Source organism: Oncorhynchus gorbuscha, linkage group LG01 (assembly GCF_021184085.1).
Source record: "Oncorhynchus gorbuscha isolate QuinsamMale2020 ecotype Even-year linkage group LG01, OgorEven_v1.0, whole genome shotgun sequence".
Classification (NCBI taxonomy): Eukaryota; Metazoa; Chordata; class Actinopteri; order Salmoniformes; family Salmonidae; genus Oncorhynchus; species Oncorhynchus gorbuscha.
In genome coordinates, this window is record NC_060173.1 from 106,846,584 (window position 1) to 106,869,779 (window position 23,196).

A 23,196-nucleotide genomic window follows, 5' to 3' on the forward strand; every position below is an offset into this window, starting at 1 on the left:
AGGTAATAAACAGGTGATTGAGTGAGTCCAGGTGAGTATAGGGGAGGTAATAAACAGGTGATTGAGTGAGTCCAGTTGAGTATAGGGGAGGTAATAAACAGGTGATTGAGTGAGTCCAGGTGAGTATAGGGGATGTAATAAACAGGTGATTGAATGAGTCCAGGTGAGTATAGGGGAGGTAATAAACAGGTGATTGAGTGAGTCCAGGTGAGTATAGGGGAGGTAATAAACAGGTGATTGAGTGAGTCCAGGTGAGTATAGGGGAGGTAATAAACAGGTGATTGAGTGAGTCCAGGTGAGTATAGGGGAGGTAATAAACAGGTGATTGAATGAGTCCAGGTGAGTATAGGGGAGGTGATTGAATGAGTCCAGGTGAGTATAGGTGAGGTAATAAACAGGTGATTGAGTGAGTCCAGGTGAGTCCAGTATCGTTGAAGCGCGTGACGAGGGAAAGCAGGTGTGCGTAATGATGGTGGCAGGAGTGAGTAATGCAGGGCAGCCTGGCGCCCTCAAGCGCCAGGGGGGAAGAGAGGGAGCAGGCGTGACAGTACCCCCCCCACTCTAGGAGCGCCACCCGGCATCCCACCTGGGTGAGCTGGCCGAGACATGAGCGCTGGGCAATCCGGCTGGGGGTAAACTCCCCACGAACCGGCTGCGGCATGGGAGCCTGGCGAGCCGGCTGAGACAAGAACGCCTGGCGATCCCGCTGCGGCGTTGAAGCCCGATGATCCGGCGGAGCATGACATGGGATGGGAACCTGACGAGCCAACCGAGGCAAAGAAACCTCTCGAGCCAGCTAGGACGTGGAAGCCCGATGAGCTGGCTTAGGCATCAGTCTCCTGAGGGGGAATATGTTTTGTCGTGCCCTCTTCACGACAGTCTTGGTGTGCTTAGACCATGTTAGTTTGTTGGTGATGTGGACACCAAGGAACTTGAAGTTCTCAACCTGCTCCACTGCAGCCCCGTCGATGAGAATGTGGGTGTGCTCGGTCCTCTTTTGCCTGTAGTCCACAATCATCTCCTTTGTCTTGATCACGTTGAGGTTGTTGTCCTGCCACCACACGGTCAGGTCTCTCACCTCCTCCCTATAGGCTGTCTCATCATTGTCGGTGATCACACTGTTGTGTCATTGGCAAACTTAATGATGGTGTTGGAGTCGTGCCTGGCCGTACAGTCATGAACAGGGAGTGCAGGACTGGACTGAGTACACACCCCTGAGGGGCCCCTGTGTTGAGGATCATCATGGCGGATGTGGGGACGTCCCTTCAGGAAGTCCAGGAACCAGTTGCAGAGGGAGATATCCCATGGTCCTTAGCTTAGTGATGAGCTTTGAGGGCACTATGGTGTTGAAAGCTGAGCTATAGTCAATGAGTAGCATTCTCACATAGGTGTTCCTTTAGTCCAAGTGAGAAAGGGCAGTGTGGAGTTCAATAGAGATTGCATCATCTGTGGATCTGTTGGGGTGGTATGCAAATTGGAGTGGGTCTGGGGTTTCTGGGATAATGGTGTTGATGTGAGCAATGACCAGCCTTTCAAAGCACATTGTGGCTACAGATGTGAGTGTTACGGCTCGGTAGTGGGCACAGTCACTATGGTGGTCCTTCTGTAGCTCAGTTGGTAGAGCATGGCGCTTGTAACGCCAGGGTAGTGGGTTCGATTCCCGGGACCACCCATACGTAGAATGTATGCACACATGACTGTAAGTCGCTTTGGATAAAAGCGTCTGCTAAATGGCATATATTATTATTATTATATACTTAAAACATGTTGGTATTATAGACTCGGACAGGGAGAGGTTGAAAATGTCAGTGAAGACACTTTCCAGTTGGTCAGAGCATGCTCGCAGCACACGTCCTGTTAATCCGTCTGGCCCTGCGGCACTTGTGAATGTTGACCTGTTTAATGGTCTTACTCAAATTGGCTGCGGAGAGCGTGATCACAGTTTTTCTGAACAGCTGGTGCTCTCATGCATTTTTCAGTGTTCTTTGCCTCAAAACGAGCATAAAAGTAGTTTAGCTCGTCTGCTAGGCTCGTGTTACTGGGCAGCTCTCGGCTGTGTTTCCCTTTGTAGTCTGTATTGTTTTGCAAGCCCTGCCACATCCGACGAGCGTCAGAGCCGGTGTAGTACGATTAGATTTTTTACAGATGAAAACTCTCTCAGTAGGTAGTGTGGTCTACAGCTTATCATGAGAAACTCTACCTCAGGTGAGCAATAGCTCGAGACTTCCTTAGATATTGTGTAGCAGCTGTTATTTCCTCTCTCCAGTGTCTGTGTTCTTTTGCCCATCTTAATCTTTTCTTTTTATTGGCCAGTCTGAGATATGGCTTTTTCTTTGCAACTCTGCCTAAAAGGCCAGCACCCCGAAGTCGCCTCTTCACTGTTGATGTTGAGACTGGTGTTTTGCGGGTACTATTTAATGAAGCTGCCAGTTGAGGACTTGTGAGGCGTCTGTTTCTCAAACTAGACACTGTAATGCACTTGTCATCTTGCTCAGTTGTGCACCGGGGGCTCCCACTCCTCTTTCTATTCTATCTGGTTAGAGACAGTTCGCTTTGTTCTGTGAATGGAGTAGTACAAACCGTTTTCCGAGATCTTCAGCCTCTTGGCAATTTCTCGCATGAAATAGCCTTCCTTTCTCAGAACAAGAATAGACTGACGAGTTTCAGAAGACAGTTCTTTGTTTCTGGCCATTTTGAGCCTGTAATCAAACCCACAACTGCTGATGCTCCAGATACTCAACCAGTCTAAAGGCGGCCAGTTTTATTGCTTCTTTAATCAGAACAACAGTTTTCAGCTGTGCTAACATAATTGCAAAAGGGTTTTCTAATGATCAATTACCCTTTTAAAACAATAAACTTGGATTAGCTAACACAACATGCCACTGGAACACAGTTTACAGCTACAATAGTCATTTACAACATTAACCATGTTTACACTGTATTTCTGATCAATTTGATGTTATTTTAATGGACAAAAAAAGTGATTTTATTTCAAAAACAAGTACATTTCGAAGTGACCCCAAACTTTTCAATGGTAGTGTACATTACTCTTGCATAATTTCCACTCAGAGGACCGTTATTAGCATACTTTAACCATTCATATTAAATGCTAGATTATCAGATACTCAGCAAGAATGTCTGATTTCGTTATTACTGAAACATTACCCAAGTGGTAAATATAAAGATCCAGTCGATTTTTATTTTTTTGAGGCCCCTTACACTTCAGTGCTGTGATGCAAAAATTCTAGCATAGCATTTGTATTGTTGGATATTATTCATTCTAATCAGACTGTTTTTTTTTACATGGACGATACATTGGAGAAAAGACAAGTACTGGAAACAATAGAACACTGACAAATCTGGGAAACCAGGCCTGGTATTCATAGCTGACTTTGGTCGGGCGGAGCAATCAGGGGAGAAGAGCCTTGGTCAGGGAGGTGACGAAGAACCTGATGGTGACTCTGACAGAGCTCCAGAGTTCCTCTGTGGAGATGGGAGAACCTTCCAGAAGGACAGCCATCTCTGCAGCACGCCACCAATCAGGCCTTTATGGTAGAGTTGCCAGAAGGAAGCCACTCCTCAGTAAAAGGAAGCCGGTGTAGTACGGTGCGTTTGCTTTAGGTGCGTTTGCTGAAACGCACATAAAGGACTGTCAGACCACTGTCAGACCATGATGAAACCAATATTGAACTTTATGGCCTGAATACCTAGTGTCACGTCTGGAGGAAACCAGGCACGATCCCTGTGGTGAAGCATGGTGATGGCAGCCTCATCCTGTGGGGATGTTTTTCAGTGGCAGGGACTTGGAGACTAGTCAGGATCGAGGGAAAGGTGAATGGAGCAAAGTACAGAGAGATCCTTGATGAGAACCTGCTCCAGAGCGCGCAGCACCTCAGGCTGGGGCGAAGGTTCACCTTCCAACAGGACAACAAACCTAAGCACATAGCCAAGACGATGCAGAAGTGGCTTCGGGACAATTCTCTGAATGTCCTTAAGTGGCCTAGCCGGAGCCAGGACTTGAACCGTATCGAACATCGCTGGAGAGACCTGAAAATAGCTGTGCAGTGACATTCCCCATCCAACCTGACAAAGCTTGAGAGGATTGTCAGAGAAGAATGGGAGAAACTCCCCAAATACAGGTGTGCCAAGCTTGTAGTGTTATACCCAAGAGGACTTGAGGGCGTAATTGCTACCAAAGGTGCTTCAACAAAGGACTGAGTATAGGGTCTGAATACTTATGTAACTGTGATATTTCCAAAAAATGTTCTTATAAATTTGCTTTGTCATCATGTGGTGTTGTGTGTGGATTCATGAGGGAAATAAACAATTTAATCAATTTTAGTATAAGGCTGTAATGTAAAATGTGGAAAAAGTCAAGGAGTCTGAACACTTTCCAAATGCACTGTAAATGCCTAGAATATAAAAGTTTTGGAAAATCTCTTAAACAATGGGTTAAAGTTAAATATAGTAGCCCTAGAATGTAAAATAATAAATAATGACTACGTCTCAGAAAGTTTTAAACTGTCAAGAGAAGTAAAACAAGGTTGTCCACTTTCGGCATATCTAGTTATTATGGCCATCGAAATGTTGGCTATTAAAATCAGATACAACACTAGTATCAAGGGCCTATAAATCCATGGCATAATAAGAAAGGTGTCATTAACCACTGATTCATGTTTTCTTTTAAATCCACAACTTGGATCCCTCCACAGCCTCAGAGGATCTAGATCATTTCCAAACGGGTCTTCTAGCAGATTAGTAGGAATGTCTCGCCCCATGTTCAAGAATGGCCCTTTCCCTTTATTCAGATTACAACCTCTCCCTTTCAGTTATTTGAAAATGAAATAAATCTCCAAAATATCACTATTTTTAATACATGCCATATGTCACATTGTATAATGATAAGAGACCGATGCAGGAATAAAAAGTGAATGATATCATAAATAGGACTGGTGGAGTTATGTCACACATGCAGCTAACATAAAAATATGGAAAGGGCTGGTCTTCACAAAATTACAACCAAATAATTGCTGCATTACTGCAAAAATGGAAGAGGGAGAAAGTAAGAAACTTGTCTGTCGGCCCTGCATTAAAGACCAAAATTGTCTAAAGAAAATTGTGATGGATGAAAAAGTATACCACTTTCATTTAAGGACCAAAAAATGTACAGCTGTGCCATGTAGATTGCAAAATAGTTGGGAAGATATTTTGGATGTACCGATTCCACGGCACATGGTTTATGTATGAACTGATACACCAAACAACACTTGATTCAAAACGTTGAGTTTTTCTATTTAAATTATTATACAAAATTCTTGCAACCAATAGAATGTTATATATATGGGGATACAACCATCCCAGCTCTGCAGATTTTGCTTTGCTGCAAAGAGTCAGAATCATTAGATCATTTGCTTTGGTACTTTCCACATGTATGTCGTTTTTGGTTTAGGAATGGCTGAAGAATTGCAACGTTTACCTGGAGCTAACTGCAAATAGCACTGCTATACACAGTACTAGTCATAGGTTTGGATACACCTACTTATTCCAGGATTTTTCTTTATTTTTTATTATTTTCTAGAATGTAGAATAATAGTGAAGACATCACAAGTATGAAATTACTCATATGGAATCATATAGTAACTTAAAAAGTGTTAAACAAATCAAAATATATTTAATATTTTAGATTCTTCAAAGTAGCCACCCTTTTCCTTGATGACAGTTTTGCACACTGTTGGCATTTTCTCAACCGGCTTCATAAGGTAGTCACCTGGAATGCATTTCAATTAACAGGTTTGCCTTGTTAAAAGTTAATTTGTGAAATGTCTTTCCTTCTTAATGTGTTTAAGCCAATCAGTTGTGTTGTGGGAATGTAGGGGGGGTATACAGAAGATGGCCCTATCTGGTAAAAGACCAAGTCAATATTATGGTAAGAACAGCTCAAATAAGCAAAGAGAAACGACAATCCATCATTACTTTAAGACATGAAGGTCAGTCAATCCGGAAGAATTCAAGAACTTTTGAAGTTTCTTCAAGTACAGTCGCAAAAACCATCAAGCGCTATGATGAAACTGGCTCTAATATTTACTTACTTACTTCTGCATTGTTGGTTAAGCTCTCTTAGGGCTAAGGGCAGTATCCTGAAGTTCCGGATGACTGACGTGCCCAAAGTAAACTGCCTGTTACTCAGGCCCAGAAACTAGGATATGCATATAATTGGTAGCATTGGATAGGAAACACTCTTAAGTTTCTAAAACTGTTAAAATTGTCTGTGAGTATAACAGAACTGATATGGCAGGCAAAAACCAGAGGAAAATCCATCCGGAATTAAAAAATGTTGAGGTCACAGGCCGTTTCAATGCTAACCTATGGGATATACTCTACAATAGGCTCCAGATTGTGCGTTCCAGCTTCACCGGATGTTGTCGATTTTAATCCCGCTAGCGGGATCTGAGCCCTTAGAGGAATATATTAAGGGCTTGTAAGTAAGCATTTAATGGTAAGGTCTATCCATACCTGTAGAATTCAGAGCATGTGACAAATAACATTTGATTTGATTTAAAACGGGTTCCCAGAGGAACACAATGGTGTCTGACCTCATGGCAGGATAGACACATATTTCTAGCCAGTCTCTCTCTCAAGGAGAAAGGACCCACTCTGTATGTATCTGCAGAATCAATATAGGTGTTGTTTACTGTAAGTGAAGTATGGAGAGAAAAAGAACATGATAAATTGTATCTGTGCTATTTCAGAGCCTACACATGCAATCCCAAACACACTTGATTGATATGATCCTATCCGTCACCTGTCCTCTAACTGAAACCCACGAAAGAGATCAGAAGGATATTTAGGCTACTTGTAATGGCATGAAGGAAGCCTTAAATCCATCGTTTCAGCCTCGTATCTGTTCATTTCACCTAAAAGTGTCAACATAATAAAGTCACAATATCCGGCACCGGAACCTATTTGGCCGGATCCGGTACCTCTTGTGGCATGAAAAATAATTGTCACTTTTTGCAATGTAAAAATTCTTATAAAAGCGATCAAAGTTAATTCAAGTTGCCTCTTTGTTCATTATCCTGCCACCACAAAAAAATATATATAACGTGAAAAAGTTGATTTTCAGCCTAATTTTCAAATAATGTATTTAGGTTGGGCCGGCCTGGGTTTATGATTTGCGCACCATTGTAACCTATGTTTGAGACCAACGCGTGGCTGTGTGAGAAGTGTGCCAGTATCTCTCACAGAACTAGAAAGAGTTTCCCTTTCTATGATATACCTCCTTCTCTGCTCTGAAAGACACGAGCCTTCAACTCTCATCTCTCCAGCTTTGCACATAATGTATTTCCTTATAGAATCGCATAAAGGGTTCTGAAGGAACTGCAGCACCCCTGATACATGTAAATACATTTACCAAAGTTATGCTGTCTGTTCAGGAATAAATGAAATAATTCCGAATAACCTACTTCACCATGAGAAGGCCTATAATTCAGCCACAGAGTCTCAATAGATTTTAAAAATAGCCTAGCTGTGGATTGTAGCCCAACAGTGGCAACCCCGTCATTCAGGGCAGGTGGGGCAGAGCCTGTTTATCTATTTGTGTGCCTTTTTTGCATGTTATTTAGCCATTAATACGTGTTACCTATCAGTTTGCAAACAATGTAAAACCCCCAAAATCATTCAGTTAATAAAGCTGCATACAAACACGGTCGCTTTCTTGAGTAAGACAGCTCCAAAATGTAGGTTTTTCAGCCGAGCTCAGTGCTGTCTATGGTGGTGGCAGCCAGTGGAAAATACAGAGCATTGTGGTTGATAATGTTCTCTACTTGCACCGTGATTGGCTCAGCTAATGGGGACATTACATCACTACAAAATCTACGGGGAGAGCTCAAAAATTCAAGCCCCTTGGGTGCTGCCATATAATTACTGTACATTAGAGGTACCCATTCAAGAAGGCTCAAGGTCATTGGCCACAGATAAAATGACATCAAATCACGTTATATCTACAGTAGCTTTGATTGAACTGATCATATCAACATCATACTTTCAATATGCTAGCTAGCAAGCTAAACAAGCAGTCATCATGATGAATCGTGTTGACAATTACTGGCAAATAATTCTCAATCCTTGTGATATGAGGAGAAATTATAGATAAAACATATCTGTGCTCATCGGCAATTGGACATAAACATTACACTACTAAGTTGGAAATCGCAAATCCAACGATGAGTGATTTGGAAGGAATCAGTGGCTAACTGCAAGCGTTGCAAAGCAATCACTAACCTGCTATTCAGTGGGTTGTGGTCCAAGTCTGGGTTTCAGGGTCTCTTTTCCAAGCTTAAAAGGATAAACATGCACATGTCATTGGACAGATAAGGTTGAATACATTGGCCATGCTGTCAATCCAGCATGACTTCTGCTGTGTTCAAAACAACTGGAAACTCGGAACTGGGAAATCTCAGACTTCAGAGAGTTAAAGACAACTGGGAACTCAGAAAAAAAAGCTCAGACTGGTAAAATACATTTTAAATGGTCATCCATTTTTTTTTTGCCCCATCAAGATTTACATGCTAAAATTGCCACTGTAGCCCGATAGTAAGGAATAGCCTAGAGTGGGGAACACGAGGCAAATCTGTCAGTGAGAAAACAGCATGCAGACAAAACAGCCCTTTAGCAATATTTCAAATATGTTTTATTTAACCTTTATTTAACTAGGCAAGTCAGTTAAGAACAAATTCTTATTTACATTGACGGCCTAGGAACAGGGCTTACCCCGGCCAAACCATCCCCTAACCCGGACTACACTGAGCCAAATGTGCGCCGCCCTATGGGACTCCCAATTCTGGCCGTTGGTGATACAGCCCAGGATCGAACCAGGGTCTGTAGTAACGCCTCTAGCACTGAGATGCAGTGCCTTAGACCGCTGAGCCACAATTGAGGGAAAACACGGGTTGGAAAGCAAATGGCTCCTGCTGAAAAGAGAAGACTATGCTAGGCTACCAACATATTTAATCAACTTTCAAATATTGTTTTAGAAAAAAAAATTTTTTTTTTTGGCGCGAGCTCATCAGCCATCACCAGCGAGTGAGCACCGTGTCATTGGGTGAGCCAGGCTATTGAATTTAAGACAAGGTCGTTTTTATTGATCTCAGATTCTAGTTTTCTCAGTGTCAAAGTAGCCTGCCATTTCGATCATTTATTTGTGCGGTATTAAAAAAGATTCTGCCAACGTCATGTGTCATGTAAAATTATGTACAATTGCATGAATAGTGTTTATAAAAGGCCACATTTTTCTGGGATCCTAGGATACAATTTTTTTCCGCCATGTGTGCAACTTCTGTACGTGCCTCTCCTCTACTGCTCTTTGGCACTTTTTTTCTCATGCATTCGTGCTCACTTTTTGTTCCTGGCACCTCGATTTACAAATGAAGCACTGCTGTACCACACCGCAACTTCTCCACACTCAATTATGCATTTTTTCCCCCCTAGTTTGTATACCTCTATTTTTCCATGATCAATGTACTTTGAGTCTCACATCTGATTAACTTTCTCACTTTCATTTTGTTAACATGTGATGCATTATAGAATAATTCATAAATGTACTGATCAGTGACCCATAGAAATACAATGAATTAGGCTAGTGACTGTAATTAGCTAGAATTAATAAATGTAGTGATCAGTGACCCATACACATACAATGAATTAGGCTAGTGACTGTAATTGCCACTAATCAAGTTTCATGGTCAATAAAATAATTACAAAAGCTATGTTGATGTTAAAATCGAAATGTGCTACTCAGAGACGCCACCTTAGAATTTAGACAGAGGTACCGCTTCAAACCATTGCTTGAAACCAGTCTGGGGGAGACATAACGGAACAGTCCACTTTCTCAAAAAAGGTGCGTCCCTAAAAATAATCATCAGATTTCTACATTTTGTAGAACAAATATGTTTCTGTGAAACATATTTAAAAATGTTAATTTAGACCACATTTGAGTAGCAGTCATTATTTAATGCAGAGAGTAAAATCGGATGATTCTTATTTGTAACCAACATAAGGGTCCACCCCTATGAGACCGTTCTATTTTTAGTATCAGCTGTTGCAATAAAGATTTGCTACATAGCGGACTGCGTCGCATCGCGGATATGACAGGCGCATTCTCGTCACAAGATGATGGCAATGTTCTGAGGTAACGGATAGAAAGAGGGATGTGGAATATTTGTACGTGAAGTGCTGTAGTCTACTTCCACGACAACGGGTTTCATATTGGTAAGTTATTTGCTGAAATTATCGTCGTTGGCCAGGCAGCTACACATAGCTACTGTAGGTTGCTTAAACATTCTTAGTAAGTATTTTTCATGTCAGGTTTTTACTCTGCTTTTGTAAATATTTAAATTGTGGAGTTGGTTTCTGCAACGTAAACTGGAGTACATTTTTTTGTAACATTGTGTGGCCTCTGTTGGATTCGAGAAATGGACGCCAATATTCAATTTGCGGAAATTGCTTGATGCAGCAAACTTCTCTAAAAGATTTTCACATTCAAGATGCAACAAAAAACCTTTATCCAGGCGCGGCAACTCGGTTCTTATACACACAGAACCCCGACTTCAAAACAACAGAAATAATGTTGTGACGTTTTATGTCAGTGGTGAAGTGAACAGTAGTATAATCTACTTTTCATTAAAAAAATATAATAACTTGATAAAACATCGCAAGATCATACTTGATTGATACATGTATCTGCTTTGTTACAATGTTTATACCTCAGACTGTATTTCAACTAGGCATGTTATGAATAGATGCATTATAACCATTGTAGAATTTCTTCAGGCACCACATCATAGGATGAGGTCACCCACCATTGAGCAGCCTTCAACAGGGCTACACATAGTCTATAGGGCTACACATAGTCTATAGGGCTACACATAGTCTATAGGACTACACATATTCAATAGGGCTACACATAGTCTATAGGGCTACACATATTCAATAGGGCTACACATAGTCTATAGGGCTACACATAGTCTATAGGGCTACACATAGTCTATAGGGCTACACATATTCAATAGGGCTACACATATTCAATAGGGCTACACATAGTCTATAGGGCTACACATAGTCTATAGGGCTACACATAGTCTATAGGGCTACACATAGTCTATAGGGATACACATAGTCTATAGGGCTACACATAGTCTATAGGGCTACACATATTCAATAGGGCGACACATATTCTATAGGGCGACACATATTCTATAGGGCTACACATATTCTATAGGGCTACACATATTCTATAGGGCTACACATATTCTATAGGGCTACACATAGTCTATAGGGCTACACATAGTCTATAGGGCTACACATAGTCTATAGGGCTACACATATTCTATAGGGCTACACATAGTCTATAGGGCTACACATATTCTATAGGGCTACACATATTCTATAGGGCTACACATAGTCTATAGGGCTACACATAGTCTATAGGGCTACACATATTCTATAGGGCTACTTCTATAGGGCAACACATATTCTATAGGGCTACATATATTCTATAGGGCTACACATATTCTATGGGGCTACACATAGTCTATAGGGCTACACATATTCTATAGGGCTACACATATTCTATAGGGCTACACATAGTCTATAGGGCTACACATAGTCTATAGGGCTACACATATTCTATAGGGCTACTTCTATAGGGCAACACATATTCTATAGGGCTACATATATTCTATAGGGCTACACATATTCTATGGGGCTACACATATTCTATAGGGCTACACATATTCTATAGGGCTACACATAGTCCATAGGGCTACACATATTCTATAGAGCTACACATATTCTATAGAGCTACACATATTCTATGGGGCTGCACATATTCTATAGGGCTACACATATTCTACGGGGCTACACATATTCTATAGGGCTACACATATTCTATGGGGCTACACATAGTCTATAGGGTTACACATAGTCTATAGGGTTACACATATTCTATAGGGTTACACATATTCTATAGGGCTACACATATTCCATAGGGCTACACATAGTCTATAGTGCTACACATAGTCTCTTTTGACTATTAATACCTCAGTGAAATCACCAGATAATACAGCAGCAAGAATAGCATGGCGGTGGGGGCTTTTCACATGGTGGTGGGGGCTTTTCACATGGTGGTGGGGGCTTTTCACAAGGTGGTGGAGGCTTTTCACATGGCGGTGGGGGCTTTTCACATGGTGGTGGAGGCTTTTCACAAGGTGGTGGAGGCTTTTCACAAGGTGGTGGAGGCTTTTCACATGGCGGTGGGGGCTTTTCACATGGTGGTGGAGGCTTTTCACATGGTGGTGGAGGCTTTTCACATGGTGGTGGAGGCTTTTCACATGGTGGTGGAGGCTTTTCACATGGTGGTGGAGGCTTTTCACATTTTTTATTTTACCTTTATTTTACTAGGCAACAAATTCTTATTTTCAATGACGGCCTAGGAACAGTGGGTTAACTGCCTGTTCAGGGGCAGAACAACAGATTTTGTACCTTGTCAGCTCGGGGATTTGAACTTGCAACCTTTCGGTTACTAGTCCAATGCTCTAACCACTAGGCTACCCTGCCGCCCCATGGAGGCTTTTCACATGGTGGTGGGGGCTTTACCCTGATGAAGACAGCTTGGCTGTCAAAACGTTGGTAATTACATTTTTTGCATCTGAGCTCCTAGAGTGTGCGTCTCTCTTTTATTTTCGAGGCTTTTCACTTGGCAGTCGATCAGAGAAGTTAAAATGCTACTGAAGGTACTGTATGTTTAATTTAAACTTGATCAAAGCAGCTTGAACTCTTGTTTTGTTTTAGAGAAGCATGTTGGGCAGTGTCAACCAAATGACTCTAACAAGGCATTACCCTATGAAATGCGACATGGATCTATGCTCTGCAGTACATTAGATGTTCCTATAAAGTCCACTGACAGCCAGGTGAGGTTGATTCACTGAAGAGGCATCTCAACAGTAACATAACCTTATCTTTAACAAGTCATGTACAGTCAGTCAGTCTTTTAGTGGCAAAAGATGTAATGCATGAGTTCTGATCAGATTATAGAATGAGAGACGTTCAGAGCACATTGAGCACACAGCTGTCCATTATGTGATTGTGTATACTGTCATCACAGATGCTGAAGACCCAGAATCTAGTGACCTCATTTGTACCCAGAATCTAGTGACCTCATTTGTACCCAGAATCTAGTGACCTCATTTGTACCCAGAATCTAGTGACCTCATTTGTACCCAGAATCTAGTGACCTCATTTGTACCCAGAATCTAGTGACCTCATTTGTACCCAGAATCTAGTGACCTCATTTGTACCCAGAATCTAGTGACCTCATTTGTACCCAGAATCTAGTGACCTCATTTGTACCCAGAATCTAGTGACCTCATTTGTACCCAGAATCTAGTGACCTCATTTGTACCCAGAATCTAGTGACCTCATATATACCCAGAATCTAGTGACCTTATTTGTACCCAGAATCTAGTTACGTCATGTGTACAGTCAACAGGACTATATGGCACCCAGAATCTAGTGACCATTTACCAGTTGATGAGAATCATGACCCTTTGTACTGGCAGAACTCTAGTGACCTCATTGGTCAGAAGTCTAGTGACCTTATTTGTGAGATCTTAGATGTGTACAGTCAACAGGACTATAGTTGGCACCTGTGGTATAAAATTGTGATGATGAGGTGGTAAACTGGTCAGAACTCCCTTAGTCATTGGTCAGCAGTCAGCACTCACGTGATGATCTTAGATGAGTGAGACAGATCAGAGCTGGACCTGTGGTATAAAATTGGTATGTATTGGGTGGTAAACGGTCAGTAGTAGTTTAATTGATTGATGAGGTGGTACAGTATGTTTTGGGTATGCAGGTTGTTCCTCTAGCTAGGTGTTCCCTTGTGAGGGAGGGAAGTTGTTCTAGCTAGCTGTTCCCTTGTGAGGGAGGGAAGTTGTTCTAGCTAGCTGTTCCCTTGTGAGGGAGGGAAGTTGTTCTAGCTAGCTGTTCCCTTGTGAGGGAGGGAAGTTGTTCTAGCTAGCTGTTCCCTTGTGAAGGAGGGAAGTTGTTCTAGCTAGCTGTTCCCTTGTGAAGGAGGGAAGTTGTTCTAGCTAGCTGTTCCCTTGTGAGGGAGGGAAGTTGTTCTAGCTAGCTGTTCCCTTGTGAGGGAGGGAAGTTGTTCTAGCTAGCTGTTCCCTTGTGAGGGAGGGAAGTTGTTCTAGCTAGCTATTCCCTTGTGAGGGAGGGAAGTTGTTCTAGCTAGCTGTTCCCTTGTGAGGGAGGGAAGTTGTTCTAGCTAGCTTCCCTTGTGAGGGAGGGAGGTTGTTCCTCTAGCTAGCTGTTCCCTTGTGAGGGAGGGAAGTTGTTCTAGCTAGCTATTCCCTTGTGAGGGAGGGAAGTTGTTCTAGCTAGCTGTTCCCTTGTGAGGGAGGGAAGTTGTTCTAGCTAGCTGTTCCCTTGTGAGGGAGGGAGGTTGTTGTTCTAGCTAGCTGTTCCCTTGTGAGGGAGGCAGATTGTTCCTCTAGCTTGCTGTTCCCTTGTGAGGGAGGCAGGAATATCTTCCAGTACATCCTTCTCCAAGGGTCTGTCTGGGCCGCTTGAGGTAGGAAGGTCTGTCTGGGACGCTTGAGGAAGGAAGGTCTGTCTGGGCCTCTAGAGGAAGGAAGGTCTGTCTGGGACGCTAGAGGAAGGAAGGTCTGTCTGGGCCGCTAGAGGCAGGAGGTCTGTCTGGGCTGCTAGAGGCAGGAGGTCTGTCTGGGCCTCTAGAGGCAGGAAGGTCTGTCTGGGCCTCTAGAGGCAGGAAGGTCTGTCTGGGCCTCTAGAGGCAGGAAGGTCTGTCTGGGACGCTTGAGGAAGGACGGTGCAGAGAACCAGGACAGAATCACGGAATCAGGACATTAATTAAAAGGGAATTCAACAATATTAAAAAATTTATTGAACTTAGTAGGAAATCAACTAAATCTATTGAACTTATTAGAAAATATATTTGTGAATTAAGACAGTAACAAAATGCATCAGTGATTCTTATTTTCCTGAAACTTTATGAAAGCACAAGAATGTCCATGTCTGTGTGTGCACGCTTATGTCTACACTTGTCAGAGTCGTGTGTATAGGTGGCAGGGAAGTCAGGCGTTGGAGAATCAAATGGAGTGTAATGGAGTATTTAGTAACAAATAAACTAAACATACTCCAAACACTAAATGTAACAAATAAACAAAATGGGTATGAGGACCCGTCACGCACCAATACAAAACAACACAACACTGAATAACAAACAATCTCTGACAAAAACATGATGAGAAAACAGAGGGTTAAATACACAACAGGTAATGAATGGGATTGAAACCAGGTGTGTAAGAAGACCAGAGAAAACCAATGGAAAATGAAAAATGGATCAATGATGGCTAGAAGACCGGTGACGTTAACCGCCGAGCACCGCCCGAACAAGGAGAGGCTTCGACTTCGGTAGAAGTCGTGACAACACTGTGTAGCCGTTAGCGATAATGCTAATGATAACCTTCTTCTGGAAGCGATGGAGATGCTTTCCCACAAACCTTCTCAATTAAATGTTAAATACAACGTAGCCTATGCCTACCTGGCAGAATGATACAGTATCAACATTATTTTCATCAATCTAGTAGCTATTTGTTTTGCAAACTCTGCAATCACGTGAGCGCTATAGCAATGCTTAATAAAATACTGATCTCTTCCTGGTGTGCAGTAAACACGTTTTTTTTTGCTACAGAGGAATACGAATATGCATTATGAGTACAGGCTAACTACACACCAAAATTGACATTTCTTAATTTTTCTCTAGAACTAAAAAATGGCCTCCTGATGTGGTTTTAACATAGTTGTGTACTTCCAATTCTGCTCTTTTTCCATATAAAAAAGTGTGATGTTGAGAGTGAAAACCTGAAAAAAACAGGAGAAAACAGAAACCTAGAGTAGAAAATGGAAACCTGACTTTGGGGAAAAAAATAACTGGAATCAGGCAAAAAAAAATCGGAATTATTTTAAAGGGTCAGATCTGTATCACACATCCTGGGCAGTGACCTTGCCATACAGTTGAAGTCGGTAGTTTATATACACTTAGGTTGGAATCATTAAAACTAGTTTTTCAACAACTCCACAAAATTATTGTTAACAAACTAGAGTTTTGGCAAGTCGGTTAGGACATCTATTTTGTGCAATACACAAGTCATTTTTCCAACAATTGTTTACAGACAGATTATTTCACATAATTCACTGTATCACAAGTCCAGTGGGTCAGAAGTTCACATACACTCAGTTGACTGTGCCTTTAAACAGCTTGGAAAATTCCAGAAAATTATGTCATGGCTTTAGAAGCTTCTGATAGGCTAAATTACATCATTTGAGTAATTTTGTGTTTCAAGGCCTACCTTCAAACTCAGTGCCTCTTTGCTTGACATCATGGGAAAATCAAAAGAAATCAGCCAAGACCTCCACAAGTCTGGTTCATCCTTGGGAGCAATTTCCAAATGCTTGAAGGTACCACGTTCATCTGTACAAACAATAGTACGCAAGTATAAACACCATGGGACCACGCAACCGTCATACCGCTCAGGATGGAGACACGTTTTGTCTACTAGAGATGAACGTACTTTGGTGTGAAAAGTGCAAATCAATCCCAGAACAACAGCAAACAACCCTGTGAAGATGCTGGAGGAAACAGGTACAAAAGTATCTATATCCACAGTAAAACGAGTCCTATATCAACATAACCTGAAAGGCCGCTCAGCAAGGAAGAAGCCACTGCTCCAAAACTGCCATTAAAAATGCCAGACTATGGTTTGCAACTGCACATGGGGACAAAGATCATACTTTTTGGAGAAATGTCCTCTGGTCTGATTAAACAAAAATAGAACTGTTTGGCGATAATGACCATTATTATGTTTGGAGGAAAAAGGGGGAGACTTGCAAGCCGAAGAACACCATCACAACCGTGAGGCACGGGGATGGCAGCATCATGTTGTGGGGGTGCTTTGCTGCAGGAGGGACTGGTGCACTTCACAAAATAGATGGCATCATGAGGGAGGATAATTATGTGGATATATTGAAGCAACATCTCAAGACATCAGTCAGGAAGTTAAAGCTTGGTCGCAAATGTGTCTTCCAAATGGACAATGACACCAAGCATACTTCCAAAGTCATGGCAAAATAGCTTTAAGGACAACAAAGTCAAGGTATTGGAGTGGCCATCGCAAAGCCCTGACCTCAATCCTATAGAAAATTCGGGGCAGAAATGAAAAAGAGTGTGCGAGCAAGGAGGCCTACAAACCTGACTCAGTTCCACCAGCTCTGTCAGGAGGAATGGGCCAAAATTCACCCAACTTATTGTGGGAAGCTTGTGGAAGGCTACCTGAAACGTTTGACCCAAGTTAAACAATTTAAAGGCAATGCTACCAAATACTAATTGAGTGTATGTAAACTTCTGACCCACTGGGAATGTGATGAAACGTCATTCTCTCTACTATTGTTCAAACATTTCACATTCTTAAAATAGAGTGGTGATCCGAACTGACCTAAAACAGGGATTTTTTACTAGGATTAAATGCCAGGAATTGTGAGAAACTGAGTTTTTAAAAGTATTTTGCTAAGGTGTATGTAAACTTCCGACTTCAACTGTATCTATGCCATGTCCTTTACACACATCCTGTTTCTACCCACAGTCTGTCCTCTACCCACATTTTTTACCCATAGCCTGTCCTCTACCCACAGCCTGTCCTCTACCCACAGCCTGTCCTCTACCCACAGCCTGTCCTCTACCCACAGCCTGTCCTCTACCCACAGCCTGTCCTCTACCCACAGCCTGTCCTCTACCCACAGCCTGTCCTCTACCCACATTTTCTACCCATAGCCTGTCCTCTACCCACAGCATCTACCCACAGCTTGTCCTCTACCCACAGCCTGTCCTCTACCCACAGCCTGTCCTCTACCCACAGCCTGTCCTCTACCCACTATCTTAGTGGCTTTACATGTCTTGTGAAAGCTGTTGCCGTTTGCCATTACAGCATAAGGTTAATGAAATAATGCCCCCACACACAAGACAACAGAGCACTTTCCTGCTGTAATGTCCATATTTATCAAGGACCAGGTCCTCACTAAGTCACAGTAGAAAACAACAATTTAAAGAAAGTGTGGGAGGGAAAATGTTGTCAAGCGACAGAAAAATAAACAGAAAGGGTCAGTGAAACTGAATCACAATTATTTTTGTGGTGAAAATGCACCACGACAGCTGCTGTATAGTCTACTCTTTCAGAGAAAAGTCATGGGCAGTGAATTTCTTTCTGAAAGCCATAATTACAAAACACAGTAGTCTATATGTCTAGACTGTATTTCCCTTGCTCATAATGGTGCTGGGAGAGTGGTTGGTGCTGCATGCTATTCTGGCAGTCTCAGAAGAAGGAGAAAACAGAATAGTCTACATAGTGGGAAGGAGAGCCTCTCCATTACACCACTGGTTGGCTGGCTGTGCAAGGCACTTCTTCATACAGACAACCAATCAGTGACCAGGGTGTTTTCTCCAGCTCAGTCAGTTGCCTAATCTCTATCTTAGGCTCTGCTGCTCCAGCTCTTTGGTTCATTTCAGTATTATGACACATGTTGCTTGCACATCACACACATCCTTTACTACAGCCTTTTCTGCAAGCCTCTCTAGTTGAGATTGACGGAGGTGTCGATAGCTAGCTGATGCTCTTTCTCTCTGAGGGGGTTGGGGTTTGATGCATGGTTCTCCGTGAAGTCTGGTCTCCCTGGCAATGAATTAGCACCAGCAGCAGCAGTCTAACACTCTTATCTTGTGCTCCTTTCTTCCTCCATCTCTCCCTCCCTCCCTGCCCGCCTGCCTCCCCCCTCCTGCCGTGTTCCAGGTGTAGCCAGCTGCCTGTCACCATGGCAACCAGCAGCGCGGTCCCTAGCGACAACCTCCCCACTTACAAGCTGGTGGTGGTGGGGGACGGAGGGGTGGGGAAGAGCGCTCTCACCATCCAGTTCTTTCAGAAGATCTTTGTGTCTGACTACGACCCCACCATCGAGGACTCCTACCTGAAACACACAGAGATAGACGGACAGTGGGCCATCCTGGACGGTAGGGAGACATCTTGTCCTCTGTCTCTCAGGGTTAGGGGGGGTGGTTGTCTCGTTTATTAATTGTGTTTAACTTGTTAATTAAACATATTGTAGCACAGTGCTCCCATATAGATTCACAGATTTAGATCCTGGGATTTACACCCATGATGTGCATTTGTTTTTTAGCTAGATTTTTCACAGTTGAGCAAGAAGATGAATTTCCCAAAAAACATATTGTAAAACCTGCAACATTGGTACCTCTATGTGTGTTATTGTAAGGTGCCTATGTGTGTTATTGCACAGTGCCCATGTGTGTTATTACACAGTGCCTACATTATGGGTTATTACAGTGCCTGTGTGTTATTACAGTGTCTGTGTGTTATTACACAGTGCCTCTGTGTTATTACAGTGTATGTGTGTAATTGCACAGTGCTGAAACACTGGTACCTGTATGTGTGTAATTGCACAGTGCTGAAACACTGGTACCTGTATATGTTTAATTGCACAGTGCTGAAACACTGGTACCTGTATGTGTGTAATTGCACAGTGCTGAAACACTGGTACCTGTATATGTTTAATTGCACAGTGCTGAAACACTGGTACCTGTATGTGTGTAATTGCACAGTGCTGAAACACTGGGACCTGTATGTGTGTAATTGCACAGTGCTGGACACGGCAGGCCAAGAGGAGTTCAGTGCTATGAGAGAGCAGTACATGAGGACGGGGGACGGCTTCCTCATCGTGTTCTCTGTGACAGACAAGGCCAGCTTTGAACATGTGGACCGCTTCCACCAGCTCATCCTCAGGGTGAAGGACAGGTGAGACACAGCTCTTGGTATTGTTTACTCCATGTGTAACTCTGTGTTGTCTGTTCACACTGCTATGCTTTATCTTGGCCAGGTCGCAGTTGTAAATGAGAACTTGTTCTCAACTAGCCTACCTGGTTAAATAAAGGTGTTCTCAACTAGCCTCCCTGGTTAAATAAAGGTGTACTCAACTAGCCTCCCTGGTTAAATAAAGGTGTTCTCAACTAGCCTCCCTAGTTAAATAAAGGTGTTCTCAACTAGCCTCCCTGCTTAAATAAAGGTGTTCTCAACTAGCCTCCCTGGTTAAATAAAGGTGTTCTCAACTAGCCTCCCTGGTTAAATAAAGGTGTTCTCAACTAGCCTCCCTGGTTAAATAAAGGTGAAATCAAAAAGTATGATGCGTGCCTTATGGACCAGACACATACAGGGGACTGCTGCTGGGGCTCTGAGTGCCTCCGACTGGGTTGTCTGCCGTAATGTTTTGTGTCGTCCCTCAAACACTCTCACAGCAGATAGTCATTCTGTTCTCTATTGTATCTCTTGTTCACAAAAAAATGACAACAAACAACTGCTTCCTTAGCCAATGTCTCCATCCCACTGGGCGCAGACGTCTGTACAATTTCTAGTTTTTATTTAGATTTGGTTGAGTTGTTAGCTAACGTGAATTCAACGTGAAATCAACCAAAATAATATGGTTAAAAAAATGTTGGTTAAAAAATTATACTAATAAAAAAAAATGTTTTTGTTTGTAATCCAATCAGTTTCCCACATTGATTCAACATCATCACATAGATTTTGGGGGTTTGAAGTAACGTGGAAACAGCGTTGACTCAACCAACTTTTGCTCAGTGGGATTCCATTCAGATCGTCAGCTGTGTAGTGGTGTTACTGAACACGTTGTGTTAAATGAGATACATCTGTTCCTCAGTCCCTCTTTTTCATTCTCTCCTTCAGGGAGGCCTTCCCCATGGTGCTGGTGGCCAATAAGGTGGACTTGGTTCACCTGCGCAAAATCACCAGCGACCAGGGGCAGGAAATGGCTGCCAAACACAACGTGAGTACAGCTTCGACAAGAAGCATTATGGGACAGCTTGACGTCTAAATCCGTTGTATTAAATGTCTTGTTTGATGTAGTACTGTGTACAAATTATTTCATGTACTTTTGATAGGGACTCCTGGATAGTTTTTTTCTGACCAGGAAAACCGTATTTACTGAATTACCTAGTTAGTGCAGGGCAGGCTGGGAGAGAGGTTGTTGGTGCAGGGCAGGCTGGGAGAGAGGTTGTTAGTGCAGGGTTGGCTGGGAGAGAGGTTGTTGGTGCAGGGCAGGCTGGGAGAGAGGTTGTTGGTGCAGGGCAGGCTGGGAGAGAGGTTGTTGGTGCAGGGCAGGCTGGGAGAGAGGTTGTTGGTGCAGGGCAGGCTGGGAGAGAGGTTGTTGGTTGCAGGGCAGGCTGGGAGAGAGGTTGTTGGTTGCAGGGCAGGCTGGGACAGAGGTTGTTGGTGCAGGGCAGGCTGGGACAGAGGTTGTTGGTACAGGGCAGGCTGGGACAGAGGTTGTTGGTGCAGGGCAGGCTGGGACAGAGGTTGTTGGTTGCAGGGCAGGCTGGGACAGAGGTTGTTGGTTGCAGGGCAGGCTGGGAGAGAGGTTGTTGGTTGCAGGGCAGGCTGGGACAGAGGTTGTTGGTGCAGGGCAGGCTGGGACAGGTTGTTGGTGCAGGGCAGGCTGGGACAGAGGTTGTTGGTGTAGGGCAGGCTGGGACAGAGGTTGTTGGTGCAGGGCAGGCTGGGACAGAGGTTGTTGGTTGCAGGGCAGGCTGGGAGAGAGGTTGTTGGTTGCAGGGCTGGCTGGGAGAGAGGTTGTTGGTTGCAGGGCAGGCTGGGACAGAGGTTGTTGGTGCTGGGCTGGCTGGGACAGAGGTTGTTGGTTGCAAGGCCGGCTGGGACAGAGGTTGTTGGTTGCAAGGCCGGCTGGGAGAGAGGTTGTTGGTTGCAGGCTGGGACAGAGGTTGTTGGTTGCAAGGCTGGGACGGCTGGGACAGAGGTTGTTGTTTGTTGGTGCAGGGCAGGCTGGGAGAGGTTGTTGGTGTGCAGGGCAGGCTGGGACAGAGGTTGTTGGTGCAGGGCAGGCTGGGAGAGGTTGTTGGTGCAGGGCAGGCTTGTTGGTTGCAGGGCAGGCTGGGAGAGAGGTTGTTGGTGCAGGGCAGGCTGGGAGAGGTTGTTGGTGCTGGGCTGGCTGGGAGGTTGTTGGTTGCAGGGCTGGGAGGCTGGGAGAGAGGTTGTTGGTTGCAGGGCAGGCTGGGACAGAGGTTGTTGGTTGCAGGGCAGGCTGGGAGAGAGGTTGTTGGTGCAGGGCAGGCTGGGAGAGAGGTTGTTGGTTGCAGGGCAGGCTGGGACAGAGGTTGTTGGTGCAGGGCAGGCTGGGACAGAGGTTGTTGGTGCAGGGCAGGCTGGGACAGAGGTTATTGGTGCAGGGCAGGCTGGGACAGAGGTTGTTGGTGCAGGGCAGGCTGGGACAGAGGTTGTTGGTGCAGGGCAGGCTGGGACAGAGGTTGTTGGTGCAGGGCAGGCTGGGACAGAGGTTGTTGGTGCAGGGCAGGCTGGGACAGAGGTTGTTGGTGCAGGGCAGGCTGGGACAGAGGTTGTTGGTGCAGGGCAGGCTGGGACAGAGGTTGTTGGTGCAGGGCAGGCTGGGACAGAGGTTGTTGGTGCAGGGCAGGCTGGGACAGAGGTTGTTGGTGCAGGGCAGGCTGGGACAGAGGTTATTGGTGCAGGGCAGGCTGGGACAGAGGTTGTTGGTGCAGGGCAGGCTGGGACAGAGGTTGTTGGTGCAGGGCAGGCTGGGACAGAGGTTATTGGTGCAGGGCAGGCTGGGACAGAGGTTGTTGGTGCAGGGCAGGCTGGGACAGAGGTTGTTGGTGCAGGGCAGGCTGGGACAGAGGTTGTTGGGCTGGGACAGAGGTTGTTGGTGCAGGGCAGGCTGGGACAGAGGTTGTTGGTGCAGGGCAGGCTGGGACAGAGGTTGTTGATGCAGGGCAGGCTGTGACGGAGGTTGTTGGTGCAGGGTAGGAAAAACTCACATTCCTTATTATGAGGGTCTGGTTCGGAAAGAGGTAATTACTATTTGTTGTCTATACCTTGTGGCACTAGCTAAATCAAATCTAATTTTATTTGTCAAATGCGCCAAATACAACAGGTGTAGTAGACCTTACCATGAAATGCTGAATACAACAGGTGTAGTAGACCTTACCATGAAATGCCAAATACA

At 44.0% G+C, this 23,196-nt stretch overlaps 1 protein-coding gene across 1 annotated transcript in view; it reads left to right on the plus strand.

Moving 5' to 3' along the window:
- The first annotated feature begins 10,128 nt into the window (after positions 1 to 10,128).
- The window catches only part of LOC124048448 (ras-related protein M-Ras-like), a 16,819-nt gene continuing 3,751 nt past the window's right edge, over positions 10,129 to 23,196 (plus strand). The window contains exons 1-4 of the mRNA XM_046369247.1: positions 10,129 to 10,266; positions 18,927 to 19,144; positions 19,790 to 19,943; positions 20,886 to 20,985. Coding sequence (XP_046225203.1) covers positions 18,949 to 19,144; positions 19,790 to 19,943; positions 20,886 to 20,985 — 450 coding nt within the window. The 5' untranslated portion in view covers positions 10,129 to 10,266; positions 18,927 to 18,948. The remainder of the gene's footprint in view (positions 10,267 to 18,926; positions 19,145 to 19,789; positions 19,944 to 20,885; positions 20,986 to 23,196) is intronic.